We start from the raw sequence: 25,260 nt of genomic DNA, 5'->3' as shown, positions 1-25,260 counted from the left end.
GCAGGAATACAAGTCTTATAGCTGCAGTGAGCAGAACAAATCATGTAGAGAAAATGAAATTCCACAAAAATCACTGATCACTTTTTTATATTAATATCCTTAGTGAGAAATCTTAAACTATATCTTCCTAAACATCTTCTGATTTCCTGAAATGCGTATTTCAAAAATACATTTAGTAAACTGAATTTCCTTTTCAATCTGGAATGTATCTGAAGGCAAATTATTTTTATTATAAATTTGAACTTAGCTAGGTTTGTTTCTCTTTCTCTCCTATTAATTCTGTAAATGCTAATCTTTCTCATTTCTATTAATTGGTGATACCTGCTGCAGAGCAATACCAAATCATCTAAATGTAGGTCTCACTTCAGTTGATTACTGTTATTATTGATTTGCTAGTCAAAATTAAATTGAGCTAATGGATCACTATTTTTTTTTTCAGCTTTCTTCTAAGAATGTGACTTTTTTTCTGTGGCTGTCTGTTTCTATAAATTAAAGTTATAGTTCAGATGTTATATATTTTATTATATAATATATATTTTTATTGGCACCATAGAGTCAAGCACATTTCAAAATAGAAATTAATTTTGGTTAACATGCTTGAAATGAAACTTAAATACTTTCTTTGAGCAACTATGGGAGAAAAATAGCCACAAATTTGGTAGTATGCCAGAATTAATCTTTTTCTTCTTTTATACCCTTGTTATCAGTTTTGATTTATAAGAGATCACTGACTTGACCAAATATGTTTTCTTTTGCTCTGATAAAATACATATAGCATAAACTTTACAATTGTAACAATACTGTTCAGTGGCATTTAGTACAATACATTCACATTGTTGTGTAACTATCACCAAAAATATTGAACATTCCACAAAATTGTATTTTATCCTTGTGCAGGGGCCATGGTAATTTTCTCTGTTTTGTTCTAATTTTAACATATGAGCTACTGAAGCTAACACCTAAATATGTTTTATAAAGTGTCAAAAATCTCTTTGAGACTAAGTAGAAAAAGTAAAATAAGTTGACTAGTGAAACAGTATTCAAACTCATTTTGGTATATGAACTGTTAGATTTTAAGTATTTCTCTGGCTTATTGAATTTGATAGGTATCTGAGAGACCATATTTCATAGACTAGTAGGTAGGTTTCTTATATGGTGGGGTGGTCTATTTGAAGAAATCCTGTACTTGAGGATGGAAGGGCTCTGGAATGAGGCTGCTGCAACTGTTCTTAGCTTCCTGCCTTCTTGAACTAACTAGTTATGGGGACAGCTACTCTTGTCCTAATGTCAGAAATTTGAGGTGTTTTGTCACCCTTAATCTGTATCTAATGCATACCCTCTTCTAGACTTACAGTGGGATTTGCTGGATGTGCCATTGCTGGTTTGAAAACCAGACCAATGGGAGGTCAGGGCTGCAAAGCCTTAGAGATTATCTTGAAAGGTCTACTCTATAATACTCTATAAAAATGCTCAAATAAGGTACCCAGGGAGGTGTATAACTTACAAGAAGTTGTACACACCATTAGAAGAATTTTCATACTTCAAATTTTCATAAATAAGAAATGTTCTATTGAATGGTACCAACAACATAATTAATGATTGTCAGTGATTATGTTTAAAAACCTGAAACATTTCTAATTTAAAAGGATATCACCAAAGACAAGTATAACTGATGATTACTCAACAAGATAGTAGTTTGCTTTGTGTAAACTGTGAAATTTCCTGATATATATCAATATATATTGAATAGGTATTACATAAAAATGAGTTTCATTATTCAAAAAGTTTAGTAAATGTAGTGTGCTCTCTGCCTCTTTTGGAAAATCACAATATATATTAGCATATTATAAGCTTTGAAACTACCTGCATTAAAGAAGCCTGGAGCCAATGTACCTGAGTTTAAACCCCAACTTCAAGGTTTATTATCTATGTGACATTAAATATGTTTTTCAGTTTCTGTGATTGTTTCCTTATCTGAAAAAAAGGAAATAGTGTTGGTACTTCCCTCTGAAGGTTTTCATGAATATTAAATAAATAAATATGTAAAGAACTTACAGCAGTGTGTGGCATATAATACAGGCTATATGAAGTTTGTTATTTTCAACCCAGTGTTGCCTCAACTGGTCATGGAAATCCCTCATCCCTCACCTCCCTTTTTTAAAAATTTATTTTGTATTTTGTTACAACTTTATTGGAGTATAATTGCTTTACAATTATGTAAAGCAATTATAAATATGGTATGCTAGTTTCTGCTTTATAACACAGTGAATCAGTTATACATATGCATATGTTCCAATATCTCTTCCTTCTTCCATCTCCCTCCCTCCCACCCTCCCTATCCCACCCCTCTAGGTGGTCACAAAGCACCGAGCTGATCTCCCTGTGCTATGCGGCTGCTTCCCACTAGCTAGCTATTTTACGTTTGGTAGTGTATATATGTCCATGCCACGCTCTCACTTTGTCACAGCTTATCCTTCCCCTGCACCATATCCTCAAGTCCATTCTCTAGTAGGTCTGTGTCTTTATTCCTGTTTTACCCCTAGGTTCTTCATGACATTATTTTTTCTTAAATTCCATATATATGTGTTAGCATACGGTATTTGTCTTTCTCTTTCTGACTTACTTCACTCTGTATGATAGATTGTAGGTCCATCCACCTCATTACAAATAGCTCAATTTTGTTTTTTTTTATGGATGAGTAACATTCCATTGTATATATATACCACATCTTCTTTATCCATTCATCTGATAATGGACACTTAGGTTGTTTCCACTGTAAATAGAGCTGCAATGAACATTGTGGTACATGACTTTTTTGAATTATGGTTTTCTCAGGGTATATGCCCAGTAGTAGGATTGCTGCGTCAAATGGTAGTTCTATTTGTAGTTTTTTAAGGAACCTCCACACTGTTCTCCATAGTGGCTGTACCAATTCACATTCCCACCAGCAGTGCAAGAGTGTTCCATTTTCTCCACACCCCCTCCAGCATTTATTGTTTCTAGAATTTTTGATGATGGCCATTCTGACTGGTGTGAGATTATATCTCACTGTAGTTTTGATTTGCATTTCTCTAATGATTAATGATGTTGAGCATTCTTTCATGTGTTTCTTGGCAGTCTGTATAACTTCTTTGGACAAATGTAAATTTAGGTCTTCTGCACATTTTTGGATTGGGTTGTTTTTTTTCTGTTGTTGTTATGAGCTGCATGAGTTGCTTGTAAATCTTGGAGATTAATCCTTTGTCAGTTGCTTCATTTGAAAATAATTTCTCCCATCCTGAAGGTTGACTTTTCATTTTGTTTATGGTTTCCTTTGCTGTGCATTTGTTTATTTTTGTTTTTATTTCCATTTCTCTAGGAGGTGGGCCAAAAAGCATTTGCTGTGATTTATGGCATAGAGTGATCTGCCTATGTTTTCCTCTAAGAGTTTGATAGTTTCTGGCCTTATATTTAGGTCTTTAATCCATTTAGAGCTTATTTTTGTGTATGGTGTTAGGACGTGATCTAATCTCATACTTTTACATGTACCTGTCCAGATTTCCCAGCACCACTTATTGAAGAGGCTGTCCTTTCACCACTGTACATTCCTGCCTCCTTTATCAAAGATAAGGTGACCATATGTGCATGGGTTTATCACTGGGCATTCTATCCTGTTCCATTGATCTATATTTCTGTTTTTGTGCGAGAACCATACTGTCTTGATTACTGTAGCTTTGTAGTATAGTCTGAAGTCAGGGAGCCTGATTCCTCCAGCTCCCTTTTTTGTTCTCAAGATTGCTTTGACTATTCAAGGTCTTTTGTGTTTCCATAAAGATTGTGAAGTTTTTTGTTCTAGTTCTGTGAAAAATGCCACTGGTAGTTTAATAGGGATTGCATTGAACCTGTAGATTGCTTTGGGTAGTATAGTCATTTTCACAATGTTGATTCTTCCAATCCAAGAACATGGTATATCTCTCCATCTGTTTGTATCATCTTTAATTTCTTTCATCAGTGTCATACAATTTTCTGCATAGAGGTCTTTTGTCTCCTTAGGTTAGTTTATTCCAAGATATTTTATTCTTTTTGTTGCAATGGTAAATGGGAGTGTTTTCCTAATTTCATTGTCAGATTTTTCATCATTAGTATATAGGAATGCCAGAGATTTCTGTGCATTAATTTTGTATCCTGCTACTTTACCAAATTCATTGATTAGCTCTAGTAGTCTTCTGGTAGCATCTTTAGGATTCTCTATGTATAGTATCATGTCATCTGCAAACAGTGACAGATTTACTTCTTCTTTTCTAATTTGGATTCCTTTTATTTCCTTTTCTTCTCTGATTGCTGTGGCTAAAACTTCCAAAACAATGTTGAATAAGTATGGTGAGAGTGGGCAACCTTGTCTTGTTCGTGACCTTAGTGGAAATGCTTTCAGTTTTTCACTGTTGTGTATGATGTTGGCTGTGGCTTTATCATATATGGCCTTTATTGTATTGACGTAAGTTCCCTCTATGCCTACTTTCTGGAGGTTTTTTATCATAAATTGGTGTTGAATTTTGTCGAAAGATTTCTCTGCATCTATTGAGATGACCATATGTTTTTTCTTCTTCAAGTTGTTAATATGGTGTATCAAATTGATTGATTTGCGTATATTGAAGAATCCTTGCATTCCTGGAATAAACCCCACTTGATCATGTTGTATGATCCTTTTAACGTGCCGTTGGGTTCTGTTTGCTAGTATTTTGTTGAGGATTTTTGCATCTATGTTCATCAGTGATATTGCCCTGTAGTTTCGTTTGTTTGTGACATCCTTGTCTGGTTTTGGTATCAGGATGATGGTGACCTTGTAGAATGAGTTTGGGAGTGTTCCTCCCTCTGCTATATTTTGGAAGAGTTTGAGAAGGATAGGTGTTAGCTCTTCTCTAAATGTTTGATAGAATTCGCCTGTGAAGCCATCTGGTCCTGGGCTTTTGTTTGTTCAAAGATTTTTAATCACAGTTTCAATTTCAGTGTTTGTGATTTGTCTGTTCATATTTTCTATTTCTTCCTGATTCAGTCTTGGCAGGTTGTGCATTTCTAAGAATTTTTCCATTTCTTCCAGGTTGTCCATTTTATTGGCATAGAGTTGCTTGTAGTAATCTCTCATGATCTTTTTGTATTTCTGCAGTGTCAGTTGTAATTCTCCTTTTTCATTTCTACTTCTATTGATCTGAGTCTTCTCCCTTTTTTTCTTGATGAGTCCGGATAATAGTTTATCTATTTTCTTTATCTTCTCAAAGAACCAGCTTTTAGTTTTATTGATCTTTGCTTTCATTTCCTTCATTTCTTTTCCATTTATTTCTGACCTGATCTTTATGCTTTCTTTCCTTCTGCTAACTTTGGGGTATTTTTTTGTTCTTCTTTCTCTAATTGCTTTAGGTTCAAGGTTAGGTTTTTTATTTGAGATGTTTCCTGTTTCTTAAGGTAGGATTGTATTGCTATAAACTTCCCTCTTAGAACTGCTTTTGCTGCATCCCATAGGTTTTGGGTCGTTGTGTCTCCATTGTCATTTGTTTCTAGGTATTTTTTAATTTCCTCTTTTATTTTTTCAGTGATCACTTCGTTATTAAGTAGTGTATTTTTTAGCCTCCATGTGTTTGTATTTTTTACAGATCTTTTCCTGGAATTGATATCTAGTCTCACAGCATTGTGGTTGGAAAAGATACTTCATACAATTTCAATTCCCTTAAATTTACCAAGGCTCGATTTGTGACCCAAGATATGATTTATCCTGGAGAGTGTTCCATGAGCACTTGAGAAAAATGTGTATTCTGTTGTTTTTGGATGGAATGTGGTATAAATATCAATTAAGTCCATCTTGTTTAATGTATCATTTAAAGCTTGTGTTTCCTTGTTTATTTTCATTTTGGATGATCTGTCCATTGTTGAAAGTGGGGTGTTAAAGTCCCTTATTATGAATGTATTACTGTCAATTTCCCCTTTTATGGCTGTCAGTATTTGCCTTATGTATTGAGATGGTCCTACGTTAGGTGCACAAATATTTACAATTGTTATATATTCTTCTTGGCTCAATCCCTTGATCATTATGTAGTGTCCTTCTTTGTTATTCTAATAGTTTTATTTTAAAGTCTACTTTGTCTGATATGAGAATTACTACACCAGCTTTCTTTTGGTTTCCATTTGCATGGAATATCTTTTTCTATACCCTCACTTTCAGTCTGTATGTGTCCCTAGGTCTGAAGTGGGTCTCTTGTAGACAGCATATATATAGTTCTTGTTTTTATATGCATTCAGCCAGTCTGTTTTGTTGGGAGCATTTAACCCATTTACATTTAAGGTAATTTTCGATATGTATTTTCCTATTCCCATTTTCCTAATTGTTTTGGGTTTGTTATAGTTCTTTTCTTTCTCTTGTGCTTCTTGCCTAGAGAAGATACTTTAGCATTTGTTGTAAAGCTGGTTTGGTGGTGCTGAACTCTTTCAGCTCTTGCTTGTCTGTAAGGATTTTAATTTCTCTATCAAATCTGAGTGAGATCGTTGCTGGTTAGAGTAATCTTGGTTGTAGGTTTTTCTCCTTCATCCCTTTAAATATGTCCTGCCAGTCCCTTCTGGCTTGCAAAGTTTCTGCTGAATGATCAGCTGTTAACCTTATGGGGATTCCCTTGTGTGCTATTTCTTGTTTTTCCCTTGCTGCTTTATGTTTTCCCTTGCTGCTAATATGTTTTCTTTGTATTTAATTTTTGACAGTTTGATTAATATGTGTCTTGGCGTGTTTCTCCTTGGATTTATCCTGTCTGGGACTCTCTGTGCTTCCTGGACTTGTTTAACTATTTCCTTTCCCATATTAAGGAGGTTTTCAACTATAATCTCATCATATATTTTCTCAGTCCCTTTCTTTTTCTCTTCTCCTTCTGGAATCCCTATAATTCTAATGTTGGTGCATTTAATGCTGTCCCAGAGTTGTCTGAGACTGCCCTCAGTTCTTTTCATTCTTTTTTCTTTATTCTGCTCTTCAGTAGTTATTTCCACTATTTTATCTTCCAGGTCACTTATCCCTTCTTCTGCCTCAGTTATTCTGGTATTGATCCCTTCTAGAGTGTTTTTAATTTCATTTATTGTGTTGTTCATCGTTGCTTGTTTCATCTTTAGTTCTTCTAGGTCCTTCTTAAATGTTTCTTGCATTTCCTTTATTCTATTTCCATGAATTTGGATCATCTTTACTATTGTTATTCTGAGTTCTTTTTCAGGTAGACTGCCTATTTCCTCTTCATTTGTTAGGTCTGGTGGGTTTTTATCTTACTCCTTCATCTGCTGTGTGTTTTACTGTCTTCTCATTTTGCTTATCTTACTGTGTTTGGGGTCTCCTTTTTGCAGGCTGCAGTTTCGTAGTTCCTGTTGTTTTTGGTGTCTGTCCCCAGTGGCTAAAGTTGTTTCAGTGGGTTGTGTAGGCTTCCTGGTGGAGGGGACTAGTGCCTGTGTTCTGGTGGATGAGGCTGGATCTTGTCTTTCTGGTGGGCACGTCCACTTCTGGTGGTGTGTTTTGGGGTATCTGTGGACTTATTTTGATATTAGGCAGCCTCTCTGCTAATGGGTGTGGTTGTGTTCCTGTCTTTCTAGTTGTTTGGCATAGGGTGTCCAGCACTGCAGCTTGCTGGTCTTTGAGTGAAGCTGGGTGTTTGTTTTGAGATGGAGATCTCTGGGAGATTTTTGCCATTTGATATTATGTGAAGCTGGGGGGTCTCTTGTGGACCAGTGTCCTGAAGATGGCTCTCCCACTCAGAGGCACAGCACTGACTCCTAGCTGTAGCACCAAGTGTCTTCCATCCTCATGGCTCAGAATAAATGGGAGAAAAAGTACAAAGAAAGAAAGAGGATAAAATAAAATAAAGTAAGGTAAAATAAAATAAAGTTATTAAAAGAAAAAAAACAATTATTAAGAATTAAAAAAAAAAAACTTAACAGACAAAACAACAACAAGAAAAAAACAGACGGATAGAATCCTAGGACAAATGGTGAAAGCAAAGCTATAAAGACAAAATGTCACACTGAAGTTTACACATGTACACTCACAAAAAGAAGAAAAGAGGAAAACATAATAAATAGTGCTCTCAAAGTCCACCTCCTCAATTTGGGATGATTTGTTGTCTATTTAGGTATTCCACAGATGCAGAGTACATCAAGTTAATTGTGTAGATTTAATCCGCTGCTCCTGAGGCTGCTGGGAGAGATTTCCCTTTCTCTTCTTAGTTCTCACAGCTCCCCAGGGCTCAGCTTTGGATTGGGCCCTGCCTCTACGTGTAGGTCACCGGAGGGCGTCTGTTCTTTGCTCAGACAGGACCGGGTTAAAGGAGCTGCTGATTCATTGTCTCTGTCTCACTCAGGCCGGGTGGAGGGAAGGGTATTGAGTGTGGGGTGAGCCTGTGGCGGCAGAAGCCGGCGTGACGTTGCACCAGCCTGAGGCACACCGTGCTTTCTCCCGGGGAAGTTGTCCCTGGATCCCGGGACCCTGGCAGTGGCGGGCTGCACAGGCTCCCCAGAAGGGAGGTGTGGAGAGTGACCTGTGCTCACAAACAGGCTTCTTGGTGGCGGCAGCAGCAGCCTTAGCATCTCATGCCCGTCTCTGTGGTCCTCACTGTTAGCCGTGGCTCACGCCCATCTCTGGAGCTCCTTTAAGCTGCGCTCTAAATCCTCTCTCCACGCACACCAGGAAACAAAGAGGGAAGAAAATATCTCTTGCCTCTTCGGCAGCTCCAGACTTTTTCCTAGACTCTGTCCCGGCTAGCCGTGGTGCAATAACCCCTTCAGGCTGTGTTCAGGCCGCCAGTCCTCTCCCTGCACTCCAACTGAAGCCCGAGCCTCAGCTCCCAGCCCCGCCCATCCCGGCGGGTGAGCAGACAAGCCTTTCAGGCTGCTGAGTGCAGGTCGGCACCGATCCTCTGTGTGGGAATCTCTCCGCTTTGCCCTCCACACCCCTGTGGCTGCACTCTCCTCCGCGGCTCCAAAGCTCCCCCACCACCCGCCACCCGCAATCTCTGCCCATGAAGGGGCTTCTAGTGTGTGGAAACCTTTCCTCCTTCACGGCTCTCTCCCACTAGTGCAGTTCCTGTCCCTATTCTTTTGTCTCGCAATCTCTGCCCATGAAGGGGCTTCTAGTGTGTGGAAACCTTTCCTCCTTCACGGCTCTCTCCCACTAGTGCAGTTCCTGTCCCTATTCTTTTGTCTCTTTTTATTTTGCCCTACCCAGGTATGTGGGGAGTTTCTTGCCTTTTGGGAGGTCTGAGGTCTTCTGCCAGCTTTCAGTAGGTGTTCTGTAGGCGTTGTTCCACGTGTAGATGTATTTCTGATGTATCTGTGGGGAGGAAGGTGATCTCCGCGTCTTACTCTTCTGCCATCTTCCCCCTCTCCCCTTTTTTTAAAAAACAATTCTCTTTTAACATTTTATGAAACAAGCAGGCAAATGGAAAATAATTCGGAAGATGTTGGTATAGGTTCAATAGGGTGTTTCTTTCTTGCTTTTAATCTTTTAACATTAGATACAACTGGAACATTTGAAGAGATTGTTAGACTTTCAAAGGCAGTTAAAAATGCCTTTTATGCATTTTCAGAAGTGTCTACAGGAAAATAAACAGTTGCTTGGCAACCTGGAATTTTGTTCTAAACTGCTTTTCTTTTGTGGAGGGATATTATTAATGCAACACTTCGTTAATTTAATTAGATTCTATTTTTAAAATATAAAACCATGTTGCAGTGAACTGACCCACCATTTCATTTAATTGTAAACCTCAAGATTTGATTACTCAGTTCTCCTTTAGTTAATTTACTTATTCACAGTTTTGACAGAAAAGCTTTCAAACTAATATGAAGAGATAGGCACAGTATAACCAATTAGGAAACTATAAAATTGCCTTAATTTTTGTTCAATCACTGCTGCAAATCCAAATTCACTTTTTTCCCCTTGTAAATTTTTCTACGCACCATGCATTTTTTTCCCCGCTGCACTTCTAGGTTGAGGACTATAGATCACATAAAGTTATAAGTCTAATGCTTGTTTACTAGTGAGAAAGGAGTGCAAGAAAAATTTTGCTTTAGAGCATGCATGGATAACATCTATACAAAACCAGAAGAATGACAAAACTATACAGTACAAAGTAAATCTAGTCAGAATTATTGCTTCATAAAGGACTGTAAAGACCACTTAGTCCAACCCTTTCATTTTCCACATTGAGTAATCTGAATCCTTGAGAAGTTATAAGACATGATTTCTCCCTTGTTCTGGTCAGTGACTTATAATGCCTCTCTTCAAACCCATTTAGAGAGTTTTAAAGAAATTAAAATCAAGATTAAGAAGGTGGGATTTAGTGGACAAAGCACTAAGGGTACATGTCAGGAGACATGAGTTCTCATCCTAGCTCTACTGTCTGTGTTGTATTATGTCCCTCACTTTTCCTCTCTAGGTTTCAGTTTTTCATTTGTAAAATGGAGGGGTTGGTTTAGATATTCATTAAAGTTCTTGTGACTCTTAAGAACTATTTTCACCACTCTAAGTCTGAATTTGGAGTTGTATACTTACCAACAATAATAATAATCAATCACACACACACGTGTGCACATGTGCATACACATGAAATTATGATATGTTGGACACTTTCATATTGTTATATTGAATTTTAGATTAGGAAGTGAATGTAAATGATCATAAAAGCTGTACATTATGACTTGGTCAATAATTATAGTGACTAGACATGAGCCAAGACCCCAAAAAAAAAAAAAAAAAAAAAAGAATTTAACTGAACAGTTGAATAAAAGGATAAATTGCTAATAAAATATCAAATAAACCATAACATCTTTTCCATTGCTTTCCATGTGTTTGATTATGGTTTTCCCCAAAGACAGATATTCAGATGTTGTACTGAAGACTCAACAAATAGGATTTAAGATTTCATAAGTTTAAAGTCAATGCAATATGAACCATGAGGCAATATAAAACATGAGTTAGAGGCTAGGCCTCTAAACTTCAAATCAAATGTAAGGAGATATAAAAATACAAGTAATAATATGAGATTGTATGTGATAAGGGAATCATATCTCTTTAGAGATTTTCATTAATTCATGTTTGAACTACTTCAGTACTTAAACAAATACATCTAGATCCCATAAGGAAACGAGTTTTGGTCCATATTTTCCCCTAAATAACTTATTTATGACACGTCATTGTGAGACTATTTCCTCATCTTCAACATGAAGAGATTGAACTAGATGGCTCCTAAATATCTTTGTAGTGCTATTATATTATGATTCTTTACCACCTTAAAGCTACTTTCTGAATTTGCTCACTGATTTTTTCTTCACTGATATCATACAGATAGCATTTGCTTGAAAGAATGCATAGATATTGGAACTTACCACCTGTTTTGGAATTAAAAATATGAGGAGACTCTTGCTCATTAATTCTTTGTGTCATTGTGTGAGACACACATTTTACCTGGAATTTCTTGTTTATATTTTGTCAACTTTTATTTTTCACAGCACAAGAATCCATACATTGTTCACAAAAATCCACTATTTATACTACCAGTAATGGAACAACTAGTAATTCAATAATTATTAGAGTCAAGATCCAGTTCTGAATTGCTAGTCAGGGGAGCTGACATAAATTTTGGAAACTTTTCCTGATACATTTTCATTTTGGGGGCACTCGTCCCTAGCAGTCCTAAGCAGGATCCCTTTGTTTAAATCATTGCCATCATATTTTCTTCCCAGTGTTACCCTAGGATTTTGGACAGGCCAATTTGAGTGATTGTAATTCAGTAATGCTAAATATGGCAAGAAAATCTCTGGGACTATCTAGAAAATATACAAATGTATACCATCATTTCATATATTAAAGCAATTTCCTTTCAGATACTTTCTTTGCCATGATTCATAGACAAGCTAGTGTGGTGAAAACTTTGCTTCATTTTGCGTTTTCCATGTATTGTAAAAAGTGCAGAGTGGCAAAGCAGAATCTCAGTGATTCCACCAAACATAGACAGTTAAATGTTCTAGGCTGTACTTACTTCCCCTTACACCTTTGATAAGGATTCACCCTGCCCCTTAGAATCAGATTTTGCTAATAATACTAGTTATATTTTCTTTTTTGTTTAATTGGGGTATAGTTGCTTTACAATGTTGTGCTAGCTTCTGCTACACAGTGAAGTGAACCAGCCATATGTATAAACATATGCCCTTCTTTTTGGATTTCCTTCCCATTTAGGTCACCACAGAGCACTGAGTAGAGTTCCCCGTGCTATACAGTGGGTCCTCATTAGTTATCTATTTTATACCTAGTGGTATATATATGTCAATCCCCATCTCCCGATTCACCCCACCCCTCCTTAAACCCCTGGTCCACATGTTTGTTCTCTACATCTATGTCTCTATTTCTGCTTTGCAAGTAGGTTCATCTGTACCATTTTCATCTATACCACTCATCTGTACCATTCCACATATGTTTTTATATACAATATTTGTTTTTCTCTTTTTGGCTTACTTCACTCTGTATGACAGTCTCTAGGTCCATTCACATCTCTACAAATGACCCAATTTCACTCCTTTTTATGGCTGAGTAATATTTCACTGTAGATATGTACCACATCTTCTTTATCCATTCATCTGTTGGTAGACATTTAGGTTGCTTCCATGTTCTGGGTATTGTAAATAGTGCTGCAGTGAACATTGGGGTGTGTGTATCTTTTTGAATTATGGTTTTCTCAGGGTATATCCCAGTAATGGGATTGCTGGGTCATACAGTAGTTCTATTTTTAGTTTTTTAAGGAACCTCCACTCTTTTGCAACAACCAATACATGCCTTCTTTTCTTTGATTTGCATTTGCAAGGGAGAATGATTTCACTGAATTCTAAAATACTGTTTTAAATCTGCCAGAGGTTTTTTTTTTTTTTTTTTTTTTCTTTTTGGCCTGTGGTACCAGTGCACCAGTAGATGGTTAGGGATTTCAATACTATTTAAAAATAATTTAGTTGAATTCACTAGACGTCTTGAAGGGCATTGGTGGAGTACAGATTGATCTATTTTTAGTACCTATTTCTGGATATATTTCTATGGTTTTGCTGGATATAGACTTCCTAGGAGGAAGAATTTCAAACTTATGCACTCATATTTTATCTTTGGGGTTTTTATTCCTACCTCTTTGTACCATTATATAGAGTTTTAAAAATTGCCTTATATTAATACAAAAGAATGTAATTATACTACAAGGGCTGGCACACTTTCAGAGGTGGTCTGCCATGTTTTCATTTATTTGGTCCCTCAGTATATAAGAAGGAGGCCAGTAAAAGGGTATAAAGACAATTTTGTGTTTCCTCCCCTTAATTCTTCTTTCTAAGGTAACTCTCATAAGGAAGGTAGCCCATTCTTTAGCAGAAGTGCTAGCAAGGATATTCACTAGAAAGTTGTTCCTTCTAGCATTTCAGAGTGCTTCCTCCGACAATGTTGTTTTAGTTGGATTTTAGTGCATGGTGAGCTCTGTCTAAAACAACTGTCCAGAGCTCTTAATAGACACCAGAACACATTAGCAAGAGTTTTGAAATTTCTTAGACAATTTTCACATTTATGCTGTTTGTTTTCTCTGTGCTGTTTTCAATTGGGAATCAGACCCATATTTAATGCTTTTTCAGATTTTCAAACTGTCCATTGTAAGAAGAAGTTATTACAGGAGTTGAAAATTACTTTGTTAAAGGATATTATTCATAAATTAGACTTGGGCTTACTTTTGGCTTGTGCTGTGCAGCATAGGCCTGTTAAAGAAATGTATCCAGTCTTCAATTACATTAAGAAATGGCCCCTGTTTTAAAAGGAATGGTTATGGTTTTAGGTATAACAGCTGCAGCAATGGCTGAGGCGATGAAGCTGCAGAAGATGAAGCTTATGGCTATGAACACTCTTCAGGGAAATGGAAGCCAAAATGGGACCGAATCAGAGCCTGATGATCTTAATTCTAATACAGGTGAGTGTCTTCAGGAATCCAAAGCAGGTGACTCTCATTGCTTTTTTCTGGGAAGGGAGAGAGGAGGGCTGAGGGGAGAGGAGAGAATAATATGTATATTTTTATTATCAGCAGTTAGTACAAAAGGAGGCTTAACCCCACCTCTAACTTGTACACTGAAATTAGAAAACTATTATGGGTCAGAATCCCATTTCAGGAAACATTGATTTATCTCCATTGTTTTGTTGTGGTGGGGTTAAATTCTAATTTTTATAGTGCTAACTATTGCACCTTTTGATTGCTAAAAGCTGTCTCCTTCAGTTTCACCTCAGGTTTCTTCATTTTTCTCTAAATAATTTGCCACTGAAATGCAGTTCTGAGAATCCACCTTTGCTTCAAGCTGGAGTACCACCTCCTTAGATAAGTGAGGGTGCTGGGAGACTTGAGGAATTATTGACAGGGGCTAAAGATGTAGAACAAGAAGAAGCAAAGAAAAAGAGATGGAAAAAGGGGAGACAAGAGAAAGATGCCTGTGGAGTGGAATGTCCCCTCCTTTCTTTGTAACTATTTTTTTTTCCTTGACCCTGTGATAACTGTATCTTGACTTGATCATAAGATCACCCCTGAGATATCTTTTGGAAGTAGGTGGGATTATAACTATCAACATACATGAATGGATAAATAAATAAATAAAATATAATTTTAGTGGGGAATAATAAGGGGCAACCTAGGATGGTCTTAGGAGCCACAGGCTTCCAATCTGCATTTGCAGTTAAATTCAATATAATGTGATAGGTAAATAAGTAGCAGCCTTTTCTCTCTTCTTTTCGGCTTCTAGAATTTCAAGCATGGTAAGTCTTTATTTTGGAGGGAAAAGGAGAGAGGAATTAAAGAGGGACATTATTGAGTCAAATCAGTATGATAGACTCATTTAAAGCTGAAGTTTTCATGGTGAATTATAGAGTGAGAATGGTCTTCAACCAGTGCTCACAATGGGGAATAAATGGAAACATGCTGTTTTACATTGTATAAGTCTGAGGTGTACAAAGTGTTGATTTGATACACTTATGCATTACAATATGATTATCACAACCATGTTAACTAACACCTCTATCATGTCATAATTATCATTTCTTTTGTGTAGTGAGAAATTTTATGATTGTATCTCTTAGCAACTTTCAAGTATTTAATGGAGTATCATTAACGCTAATAACAATGTTGTACATTACATCCCCCAAATTTATTCATCTTCTATCTCTCATGTTAACTCATTTATTTCTTACCAAATTTTTGGAAAAAAAGGAAATTTTAATATTCCAATTTTTGCAGATTTGGAAACAGAGGAACAGAGTGTTTTGGCTTTGCCCATAATCGCAAAGCTAGTAAGTGGCAGAGCTAAGTTTCAATCCCATATATGGTTAAGTCCAAAATGTTTAATCTTTTCACATTCTTCCTCCACTTCAATGTTGTTTTGCAACAGGAATTTTTTTTTAAATTTATGTTCATTTTTGGCTGTGTTGTGTCTTCATTGCTATGCATGGGCTTTCTCTAGTTGTGGTGAGTGGGGGCTACTCTTCATTGCAGTGTGCAGGTTTCTCATTGTGGTGTCTTCTCTTCTTGTGTAGCACTGGCTCTAGGCACGTGGGCTTCAGTAGTTGTGGCACACTGGCTCAGTAGTTGTGGCTCATGGGCTCTAGAGCATAGACTCAGTAGTTGTGGCACATGGTCTTAGTTGCTCCACGTCAGGTGGGATCTTCCTGGACCAGGGCTCAAACCCATGTCCCCTGCATTGGCATAAGGATTCTTAACCACTGGGCCACCAGGGAAACCCAGGAACTTTATTTTATTTAACCTCTGGAATAAAGTTGTTTTTATGATGAGGATACAGTAATAAACTTATGATCAATTTCCTAGTCTTAACGCCTCTCTTAACTGATACTGGCTTTAAAATTTTTTGATGTCTTGGAAGTGACCAACATTTTACAGGAAGCCACTTGCAAATAAAAAGAATTTTTTGTACCAATAAAAATTAGTAGGATCTCAAGGAATAACTTCTGTCATGTTTTTCTCAGGTATACCAGTTTCTGAAAAAGACTTTCTATAAAACTTCTATGTTGTTCCTTTATAATAAGACAACAAAAAATATTTTGAGAGCTATACTGGTTACCTAATTTCTAACTTAGTAAATGGTTAATTTTCCTGGTTAACTATAAGCTGACTTAACTCCAGGTATCCATCTTTGTGAAAAAAGAAATTAGTAGGTTTCAATCTATGTATGTTATACTTGATGTTATAGAAATGGAATTAGAGTAGTCAGTGTGCTTGACTTTAAATGTAAATGGATTAAACTCACCAATTAAAATGCACTGAATGGATTAATGGATAAAAAAAAATAAGATCCAGCAATATGATTAGGTCGAAACTGAAATGATGGAAAAAGATATAACATGCAAATGGTAACCAAAATAAAGTGAAAGTGGCTATAGTTATATCAGAAAAAATGGACTTTAAGTCTTAAACTATTTTTAGAAATGAAGGTCATTATATAATTATAAAAGAGTCAATTCAATAGGAAGATATAACATTTATAAATATATGTGTACCCACTGGCAAAACACTTAAATGTATAAAGATAACATTGACAGATCTGAAGGCAGAAATTGACAGCAATACAATAATAGTAGGGGAATTCAATATCCCACTTACAATAATGGACACAACATCCAGACAGAAAAGCAATAAAGAAAAATCTTACTTGAACAACACTATGAACCAAATGGGCATAACAGAAACTTACAGAAATTTCTACCTAAAAGCAGAAGAATACACATTCTTTTCAAGCACACATAGAACATTTCTCTGGATATATCCCATGTTAGGTCACACACCAAGTCTTGACAAATTTACGCAGATTAAGATTATACCAAGTATCTTTTCCAACCACAGTGAAATAAAACTAGAAATCAGTGGCAGCAAGAAAATGGGAAAATTTATAAATATGTGGAAAATAAGCAATACTCTCTTGAGAAACCATTGAGGAAAATCAAGAGAGGAAATCAAAAGAACATTTAAAAAGTATCTGGAGACAAATAAAAATGAAAATAAAACATACCAAAACTATGGAATACAGCAAAAGTAGTACTAAGAGGGAAGTTTATATTTAAAAAATACAAAGTATCAAATAAACAATCTAATTTTACACCTCAAGGAACTAGAAAAAGAACAAACCAAGTCAAAAGTTAGCAGAAGCAAATAATAAATAAATTTAAATAAATAAATAAATAAATAAATAATAAATCAAGTGGAGGATTAAAAAGCAATAGAAAAAAATCAACACAACTAAGGTTGGTTTTTTTTTGAAAAGATAATATCAACAAAACCTTAATTAGACAAAGATAAAAGAGAGAAGACTTAGATAAATAAAATCAGGAATAAAAGATCAGGCATTTAAATGGTACCTCAGTAACATAAAGGATCACACAGGACTAATAAGCACAATTATACATGAACAGACTGGATAACCTAGAGGAGACTGATAAATTCCTAGAAATATACAACCTACAAAAACTCAATCAAGAAGAAATAGAAACGTGGATAAATCAATTACTATTAACAAAGTTGAATCAGTAATCAAAAACCTCCCAACCAAAAAAACAAAACAAAAACAAAAAACAAAAAAGCCACCACCACCACCAACAACAACCCAGCTCCAGATGGTTTCTCTGTTGAATTTTACCAATGTCTAAAAAATTAACGCCAATCTTTTTCAAACTCTTCCAAAAATTGAATGGGAGGGAGTACTCCCAAACTCATTTTACAAGCCCAGCATTACACTGATAATAATTCCAGATAAAGACACTACAAGAAAAAAATTAAAGGTCAATATTACTGATGAGTATAGAGGCATAAATTCTCAATAAAATACTAGCAAACCAATTTTAACAGCACGTTAAAAGGATCATAGGGGCTTCCCTGGTGGCGCAGTGCTTGAGAGTCCGCCTGCCGATGCAGGGGACGCGGGTTCGTGCCCCGTTTCGGGAGGATCCCGCGTGCCACGGAGCGGCTGGGCCCGTGATCCATGGCCGCTGGGCCTGCGCGTCTGGAGCCTGTGCTCCGCAAAAAAAAAAAAAAAAAAAAAAAAAAAAAAAGGATCATACACCATGACCAAGAGGGCTTTATCCCTGGGATGCAATGTTGGTTTAACATATGCAAATAATCAGTGTGATACAAAAAATTTAAATGAAAGAATAAAACCACACGATTATCTTAATGGGCAAAGAAAAAGCACTTGACAAAGTTCAACATCCCTTTATGATTAAAACTCAATGAAAAGGTGTAAAAGAAAATTAACTCACAGCTTATAGACCATATATGAAAAGCCCACAGCTAACATCATAATCAGTGGAGAAAAACATAAAGCTTTCCCTCTGTGTTCTGGTACAAGACAAAGATGCCCACTCTCAACACCTTCTCAACATATTACTGGAAGTCCTAGCCAGAGCAATTAGGTAAGTAGAAAGAATAAAAATCACCCAAATCTAAAAGGAAGAAGTAAAGTTATTTCTATTTGCAGATGGCATGATCATATATGTAGAAAACTCAGCAACGACAATAAAACAATTAGAACTAAAAAATGAATTCAGTAAAGATACAGTATACAAAATCAATATACAATATGTTAAGATGGCAGAGTAGGAGGACACTGAGCTCACTTTCCCTCATGAGCACATCAAAAATACAACTACATGTGAAGCAGCTCTTTCTGAATATGAGCTGGAGATTGGCAGAATGGCTTTTCTGCAACCAGGGCTGTAAAGAGATATCCATGCAGAGTCTGGCAGGAAGGGAGGAGAAGTGATCTGGTTGGGTCCCACATCCCTAACTGGGGACCCAGAAAAGGAGGAGGATATCATGGCCTCTGGGATCCTCTCTTAGGAGTGAAGGGTATGAGCCACATATTAGGCACCCCAGCCATGGGGTCTGACAAAGGAAGATGAGCTCCCTTAGCTTGTTTGAAAACCAGTGAGGCTTACTGGAGATCTATAAGAAACCAAGACTGCTCTTGAAGAGCCCACGCACAAGCTTGCTTACTCCTGGTTACAGTGTGATGACAACAGATTGAAAAGTGCCTGGGGCTCTGGCTGGCTTGCCAGGACAACCCCAGTATGCCCGAGCCTGCATCAGGCTCTTACTCCAGTCTCTCTTGCCATTGCCAATGAGAGAGTGCACACTTGGAAGGAATGAAGCTGGCTTGGACCCTGGCCCTGTATCTGACAAGGGTGGAAGCAGCCATTGCTAGCAAGTGTGTCCTTGCCCCTTTTGTGGGGAGCGAAATTGGTTCCAGGGTGGAGACCGCCATTCCCAGTGGACTGAAACCATCTTAGTAGTGTGGCACCAAAACATCTGATTCCAACCCAGTCTCTATCTAAGGTGCACATGGTGAGGAAAAAGTTAAGCCAACACAGAAGTGCAGCACCAAGCCCTCAGGCCCCAGTCATCACCCCAATCTAGAAAGAGACTAACATCAAAACCTGGAGACAAAAAAATCTACCTCAGGGCTCATGCTACAAGCCCCTTGGTCCCTGCCCCAGCCCCAGCCCTTAAAGTGGTAATGGCCACTGAGCCTAGGAGAAGCCCTGGCTCACACCTGGCTCTGGCTCTAGCCTCTCCAAATCCAGTCTTACCAATCAAGGTGGTGGCTGGACATCCAAGGGGAAGACAAAGCCTGTACTCACTTCAGATCCAGCTCTCTGACCAAAGCCACAGGGCACACACAGACTGCATAGGGGTGCTCCCACACAAGGACATGCCTTCAAGATCAGGATAGGTACTGTTTCACATAATTTCATAGAGACACAGAAAATTAAACAAAATAAGACATAGGAATATGTTTCAAATGAAAGAAAAAGAAAAAAAACCTGAAAAACTCTAATGAAACAGATAATTTACCTGATAAGTAGTTCAAAGCAACAGTAATAAGAATACTAACTGAACTTGAGAAAAGAATAGATGAACACCATGAGAATTTTGACAAAGAACTAGAAAATATTAAAAAATAACCAGTCAGAGCTGAAGAATGCAATAACTGAAATAAATACACTAGAAGGAAGTAATAACAGATTAGGTGATACAGAAGAAGACATAAGTGATCTGGAAGATAGAATAACAGAAATCACCCAATCAGAAGGGCAAAAAGAAAAACAAATTTTAAAATATAAGGATCATTTAAGGGACCTTTGGGGCAACATCAAGAGTACTAATATTCACATTATAGGGGTTCCAGAAGGAAAAGAGAGAGTGAAAGGGGATGGAAATATATTTCATTAATTTATGGCTGAAAATTTCCCACATCTGAAGAAGGAAACAGATATTCAGCTACAGGAAGCTCAGAGTTCTCAAACAAGATGACACCAAAGAGACCCACAGCAAGACATATCATAATTAAAATGGCAGAAGTTAGATAAAGAGAGAATAGTAAAGGCAGCAAGAGAAAAACAGTCACATACAAGGGAACTCCTATAAGTCTATCAACTGATTTTTCAGCAGAAACTTTGCGGACCAAAAGGGAGTGACATGATATAAAGTGCTGAAAAGGAAAAAAATTCAACCTAGGACCCTCTACCCAGGAGAGTTATCATTCAGAATTGAAGGAAACCTAAAGAACTTCACCAACAACCAAAAACTAAAAGAGCTCATCAATACTAAACCAACCTTATAAAAAGTATTAAAGGGTCTTCTTTAGGAGAAAATGTAAGGGCTACAGTATGAAACAAGAAATTATAGGAAAGGAAAAATCCCACAGGTTAAGGTAAATATATACTGAAGGCTGTGAATCAACACCTTAAATAAGCTAGTGCAAAGGTTAAAAGACAAAAATTGTAAAATTGATTAACAGTTAAGGGATAGGCATGAATATGTAAAATATGACATCAAAAACACAAAAGTGGATGGGGGAGCAAAAAATATAGCTCTTCTAGAATGTGTTTGAACAGAAATATCAGATTAAACAAGTAAATACAGTTAGAGGTCAATGTATATGACCTCCATGGTAACCACAAATCAAAAACCTACAATAGATACACAAAAGCTACAGAGAAGGGAACACAAGCATAACACTAAAGGAAATGATCAAACTACAAAGGAAGAGACTAAAAGAAAAAGAAAAGAACAGAGAAGAACTACAAAAATGACCAGAAAACAAGTAAAAAATAATGGCAATAACTACATGCCTATAAGTAGTCACTCTATATGTCAATGGACTAATTGCTCCAATCAAAAGACACAGGGTGGCTGATTGGATAAACAAAACAAGATCCATCTATATGCTGCCTAAAACAGACTCATTTCAGAGGTAAAGACATGCACAAACTGAAAGTGAGGGGGTGGAAAAAGATATTCCATGCAAATGGAAATGAAAAGAAAGCTGGGGTAGCAATATGCATATCAGAAAAAGTAGACTTTAAAACATAGTCTATAGCAAAAGACAAAGAATTGCATTAGTAATGATACATATATCAATACAAGAAGAGGATATAACATTCATAAACATATATGTACCTAATATAGAAGCACCTAAATATACAAAGGAAATATTAACAGAAATAAAGGGAGAAATTGACAATAACAAAATAATAGTCAGGGACTTTAACACCCCACTGGTATCAATGGACAAATCATCCTGACAGAAAATCAGTAAGTCAACAGTGACCTTAAATGAAACACTTGATCAGTTGGACTTAATAGATTTCTTTGGGACATTCCATCCAAAACCAGCAGTATACATATTCTTTTAAAGAGCACATTAAACATTCTCCAGAATAGATCACATGATAGGTCACAAAACAAGTCTCAACAAATGTAAGAGCATAGAAATTGTATCCAGCATCTTTTCTGACAACAACAGTATGAAATATAAATCAATTAGAGGGAGAAAAATGGGAAAAACACAAACAAGTGGAGTCTAAACAATATGCTACTAAAAAAACCAATGAACAAATCAAAGAGGAAATCAGAATATACCTTGAGACAAATGAAAATTAAAGCATAGCTTTTTGAAATCTATGGGGTGTACAAAAGCAGTTGTAAGAGGGAAGCTTATAACAATATAGGCCTACTTAAGGAAATAAAAAGCTCAAAAAATAAAAGCTAACCTACCACCTAAAGGCATTAGAAAAAGAAAAACAAAGCCCAAATTCAACAGAAGAAAGGAAATAATACAGATCACAGAGGAAATAAATAAAATAGAGTCCAAGAAAACAACAGAAAAGGAGAAGATTTTTGAAATGATAAAATTGATGTGCTTAGACTCATTAAGAAAAAAAAATTGAGAGAACACTAATAAACAAAATAGGACATGAAGGAGGAGAAATAGCACAGAGATACAGACAATCAGAAGATGATACTATGAGAAATTACATGCCAACAAACTGGACAATTTAGAAGAAACAATAAATTCCTAGAAACATACAAACTTCCAAGCTTGAATGAGGAAGAAATTGAAAATCTAAACAATTACTAGTACTGAAATTGAATCCATAATTAAAAAAACTGCTAACATACAAAAGTCCAAGACTGGACAGATTCACAGGGGAATTCTACAGATCATATAAAGAAGGGTTAATACCTATCCTCAAACTATTCCAAAAAATGAAGAGAAGGGAACACTCCTAAATTCATTCTATGAGACCACCATTACCCTGATACCAAATCAGAAATAGACACTATAAAAAAAAAGAGAGAAAAAATTACAGACCAATATTTCAGACTACTGTAGATGCAAAAACTCTTAACAATATACTAGCAAACTGAATTCCACCATATATTAAAAGCATCATACACCGTGATAAAATGGGATTTATTCCAGAGTTGCAAGCATGGTACAATATCCACAGATCAATCAATGTGATACACCACATTAACAAAATGAAGGCTAAAAGTCATATGATCATCTCACCAGATTCAGAAAAGTATTTGGCAATATTCAACATCCATTCATGATTAAAACTCTCAATAAAGTTGGTATAGAGGGGACATATCTCAACATATTAACGGCCATTAATGAAAAACTCATAGCTAACATCATATTTAATTGTGAAAAGCTGAAAGCTTTTCATCTAAAATCAGGAAAAATAGGAGGATGATGACTATCACCACTTCTATTTAACATAGTAGTATAAGTCCTAGACACAACAATCAGGCAAAAAAAAAAGAGAAATAAAATTCATCCAAATTAGAAGGATGGAAGTAAAACTGTCACGATTTGCAGATGACATGATACTTTACACAGAATACTGTAAAGTCTATACCAAAAAGCCAGTAGAACTAATAATTGAATTCATTATAGTTGCAGGATACATAATATACAGAAAATTGTTACTTTTCTATGCACTAATAATGAACTATCAGAAAGAGAAAGCAAGAAAACAATCCAGTTTAAAATTCCTTCAAAAATGAATAGGGCTTCCCTGGTGGCACAGTGCTTGAGAGTCTGCCTGCCAATGCAGGGAACATGGGTTCGTGCCCCAGTCTGAGAAGATCCCACATGCTGCGGAGTGGCTGGGCCTGTGAGCCATGGCCGCTGAGCCTGTGCGTCCGGAGCCTGTGCTCCGCAACGGGAGAAGCCACAACAGTGAGAAGCCCGCATACTGCAAAACAAAACAAAACAAAACAAAAATATGAATAAAATACCCAGGAATAAACTTGACCAAAGAGGTGAAACACCTATACTCTGAAAACTATAGTACATTGATGAAGAAATTTGAAAATGCTACAACGAAATAGAAGGATAGCTTATTCTCTTGTATTAGAAGAATTAATATTGTTAAAATGCTCATACTACCCAAAGCAATCTACAGATTTGATGCAATCCCTATCAAAATACCCATGACATTTTTCACAGAACTAGAACAAATCTTAAAATTTATATGGAACCACAAGACTCCTAATTGCCAAAGCAATCTTGAGAAAAATAACAAAGCTGAAGATATCACATTCTCTGACTTCAGACAATACTACACAGCTACAGTAATTCAAACAGCGTGGTTCTGGCACCGAAAACAGACACATAGATCAATGGGATAGAATAGAGAGCTCAGAAATAAATCCACACACCTGTAGTCAATTGATCTATGACAGAGGAGGCAAAAATGTACAATGGAGAAAGGAATATCTCTTCAGTAAATGGTGCTGAGAAAACTGGACAGCTACTTGTAAAAGTATGAGATTAGAACATTTCCTCACATTATATAAAAAAAAAAAAATTATTAAAGATCAAAATGTAAGACCTGAAACCATAAAACTCCCAGAAAAGAACATAGTCAAAACACACTTTGAAATAAATTATAGGAATATTATTTTGAATCTGTTTCCTAAGGGAAAATAAATGAAAACAAAAATAAACAAATGTGATTTAAACTTAAAAACCTCTGCACTGAAAAGGAAACCACTGACAAAATGAAAAGATTACCTACTGAATGGGTGAAAATATCTACAAATGTTACGATTAATATGGGGTTAATATCCAATATATATAAACAGCTCATATAAGTCAATAACAACAACAACAACAACAAAATCCAACCCAATCAAAAAATGAGCAGAAGACCTGAATAGATATTTTTCCAAAGAAGACATGCAGATGGCCATCAGGCACATTAAAAGATGCTCAACATCACTAATTGTCAGAGAAATGCAAATCAAAACTACAGTGAGGGCTTCCCTGGTGGTGCAGTGGTTGAGAGTTCGCCTGTCGATGCAGGGGACACGGGTTCGTGCCCAGGTCCAAGAAGATCCCACATGCTGCAGAGTGGCTAGGCCTGTGAGCCATGGCCACTGAGCCTGTGCGTCTGGAACCTCTGCTCCACAACGGGAGAGACCACAACAGTGAGAGGCCTGCGTACCGAAAAAAAAAAAAAAAAAACCTACAGTGAGATATTACCTCACATCTGTTAGAATGGCTATCATGAAAAAGAACACAAGTAACAAATGTTGGTGGGGATGCAGAGAAAATGGAACCCTTGAACACTGTTGGTGGGAATGTAAATTGTGAGTAAATTAAAAATAAATCTACCATATGATCCGGCAATTCCACTCCTGGGTATATATCTGAAGATAACAAAAACACTCATTCAAAAAGATACATGCACCCCAATGTTCATAGTAGCATCATTTACAATAACCAGTATATGGAAGCAACCCAAGTGTCCATCAACAGATAAGTGGATAAAGAAGATGTGGGATACATATACAAGGAATATTACTCAGCCTTTATAAAAAAAAATTCTGTCATATGCAACAACATGCT

General features: G+C 36.4%; 1 protein-coding gene across 3 annotated transcripts in view; it reads left to right on the top strand.

Moving 5' to 3' along the window:
* Nucleotides 1-25,260, top strand: part of DACH2 (dachshund family transcription factor 2) — a 629,817-nt gene that overhangs the window by 385,844 nt on the left and 218,713 nt on the right. For all 3 annotated transcript variants that reach the window (XM_007464443.1, XM_007464441.1, XM_007464442.1), the window contains one exon: nucleotides 13,848-13,979. In XM_007464443.1, coding sequence (XP_007464505.1) covers nucleotides 13,848-13,979 — 132 coding nt within the window. The remainder of the gene's footprint in view (nucleotides 1-13,847; nucleotides 13,980-25,260) is intronic.

Source organism: Lipotes vexillifer, unplaced genomic scaffold, assembly GCF_000442215.2.
Source record: "Lipotes vexillifer unplaced genomic scaffold, Lipotes_vexillifer_v1.1 scaffold38, whole genome shotgun sequence".
Lineage (NCBI taxonomy): Eukaryota > Metazoa > Chordata > Mammalia > Artiodactyla > Lipotidae > Lipotes > Lipotes vexillifer.
The sequence above is the reverse complement of the archived record's forward strand: the minus strand, read 5'-3'. Positions and strand labels throughout refer to the sequence as shown.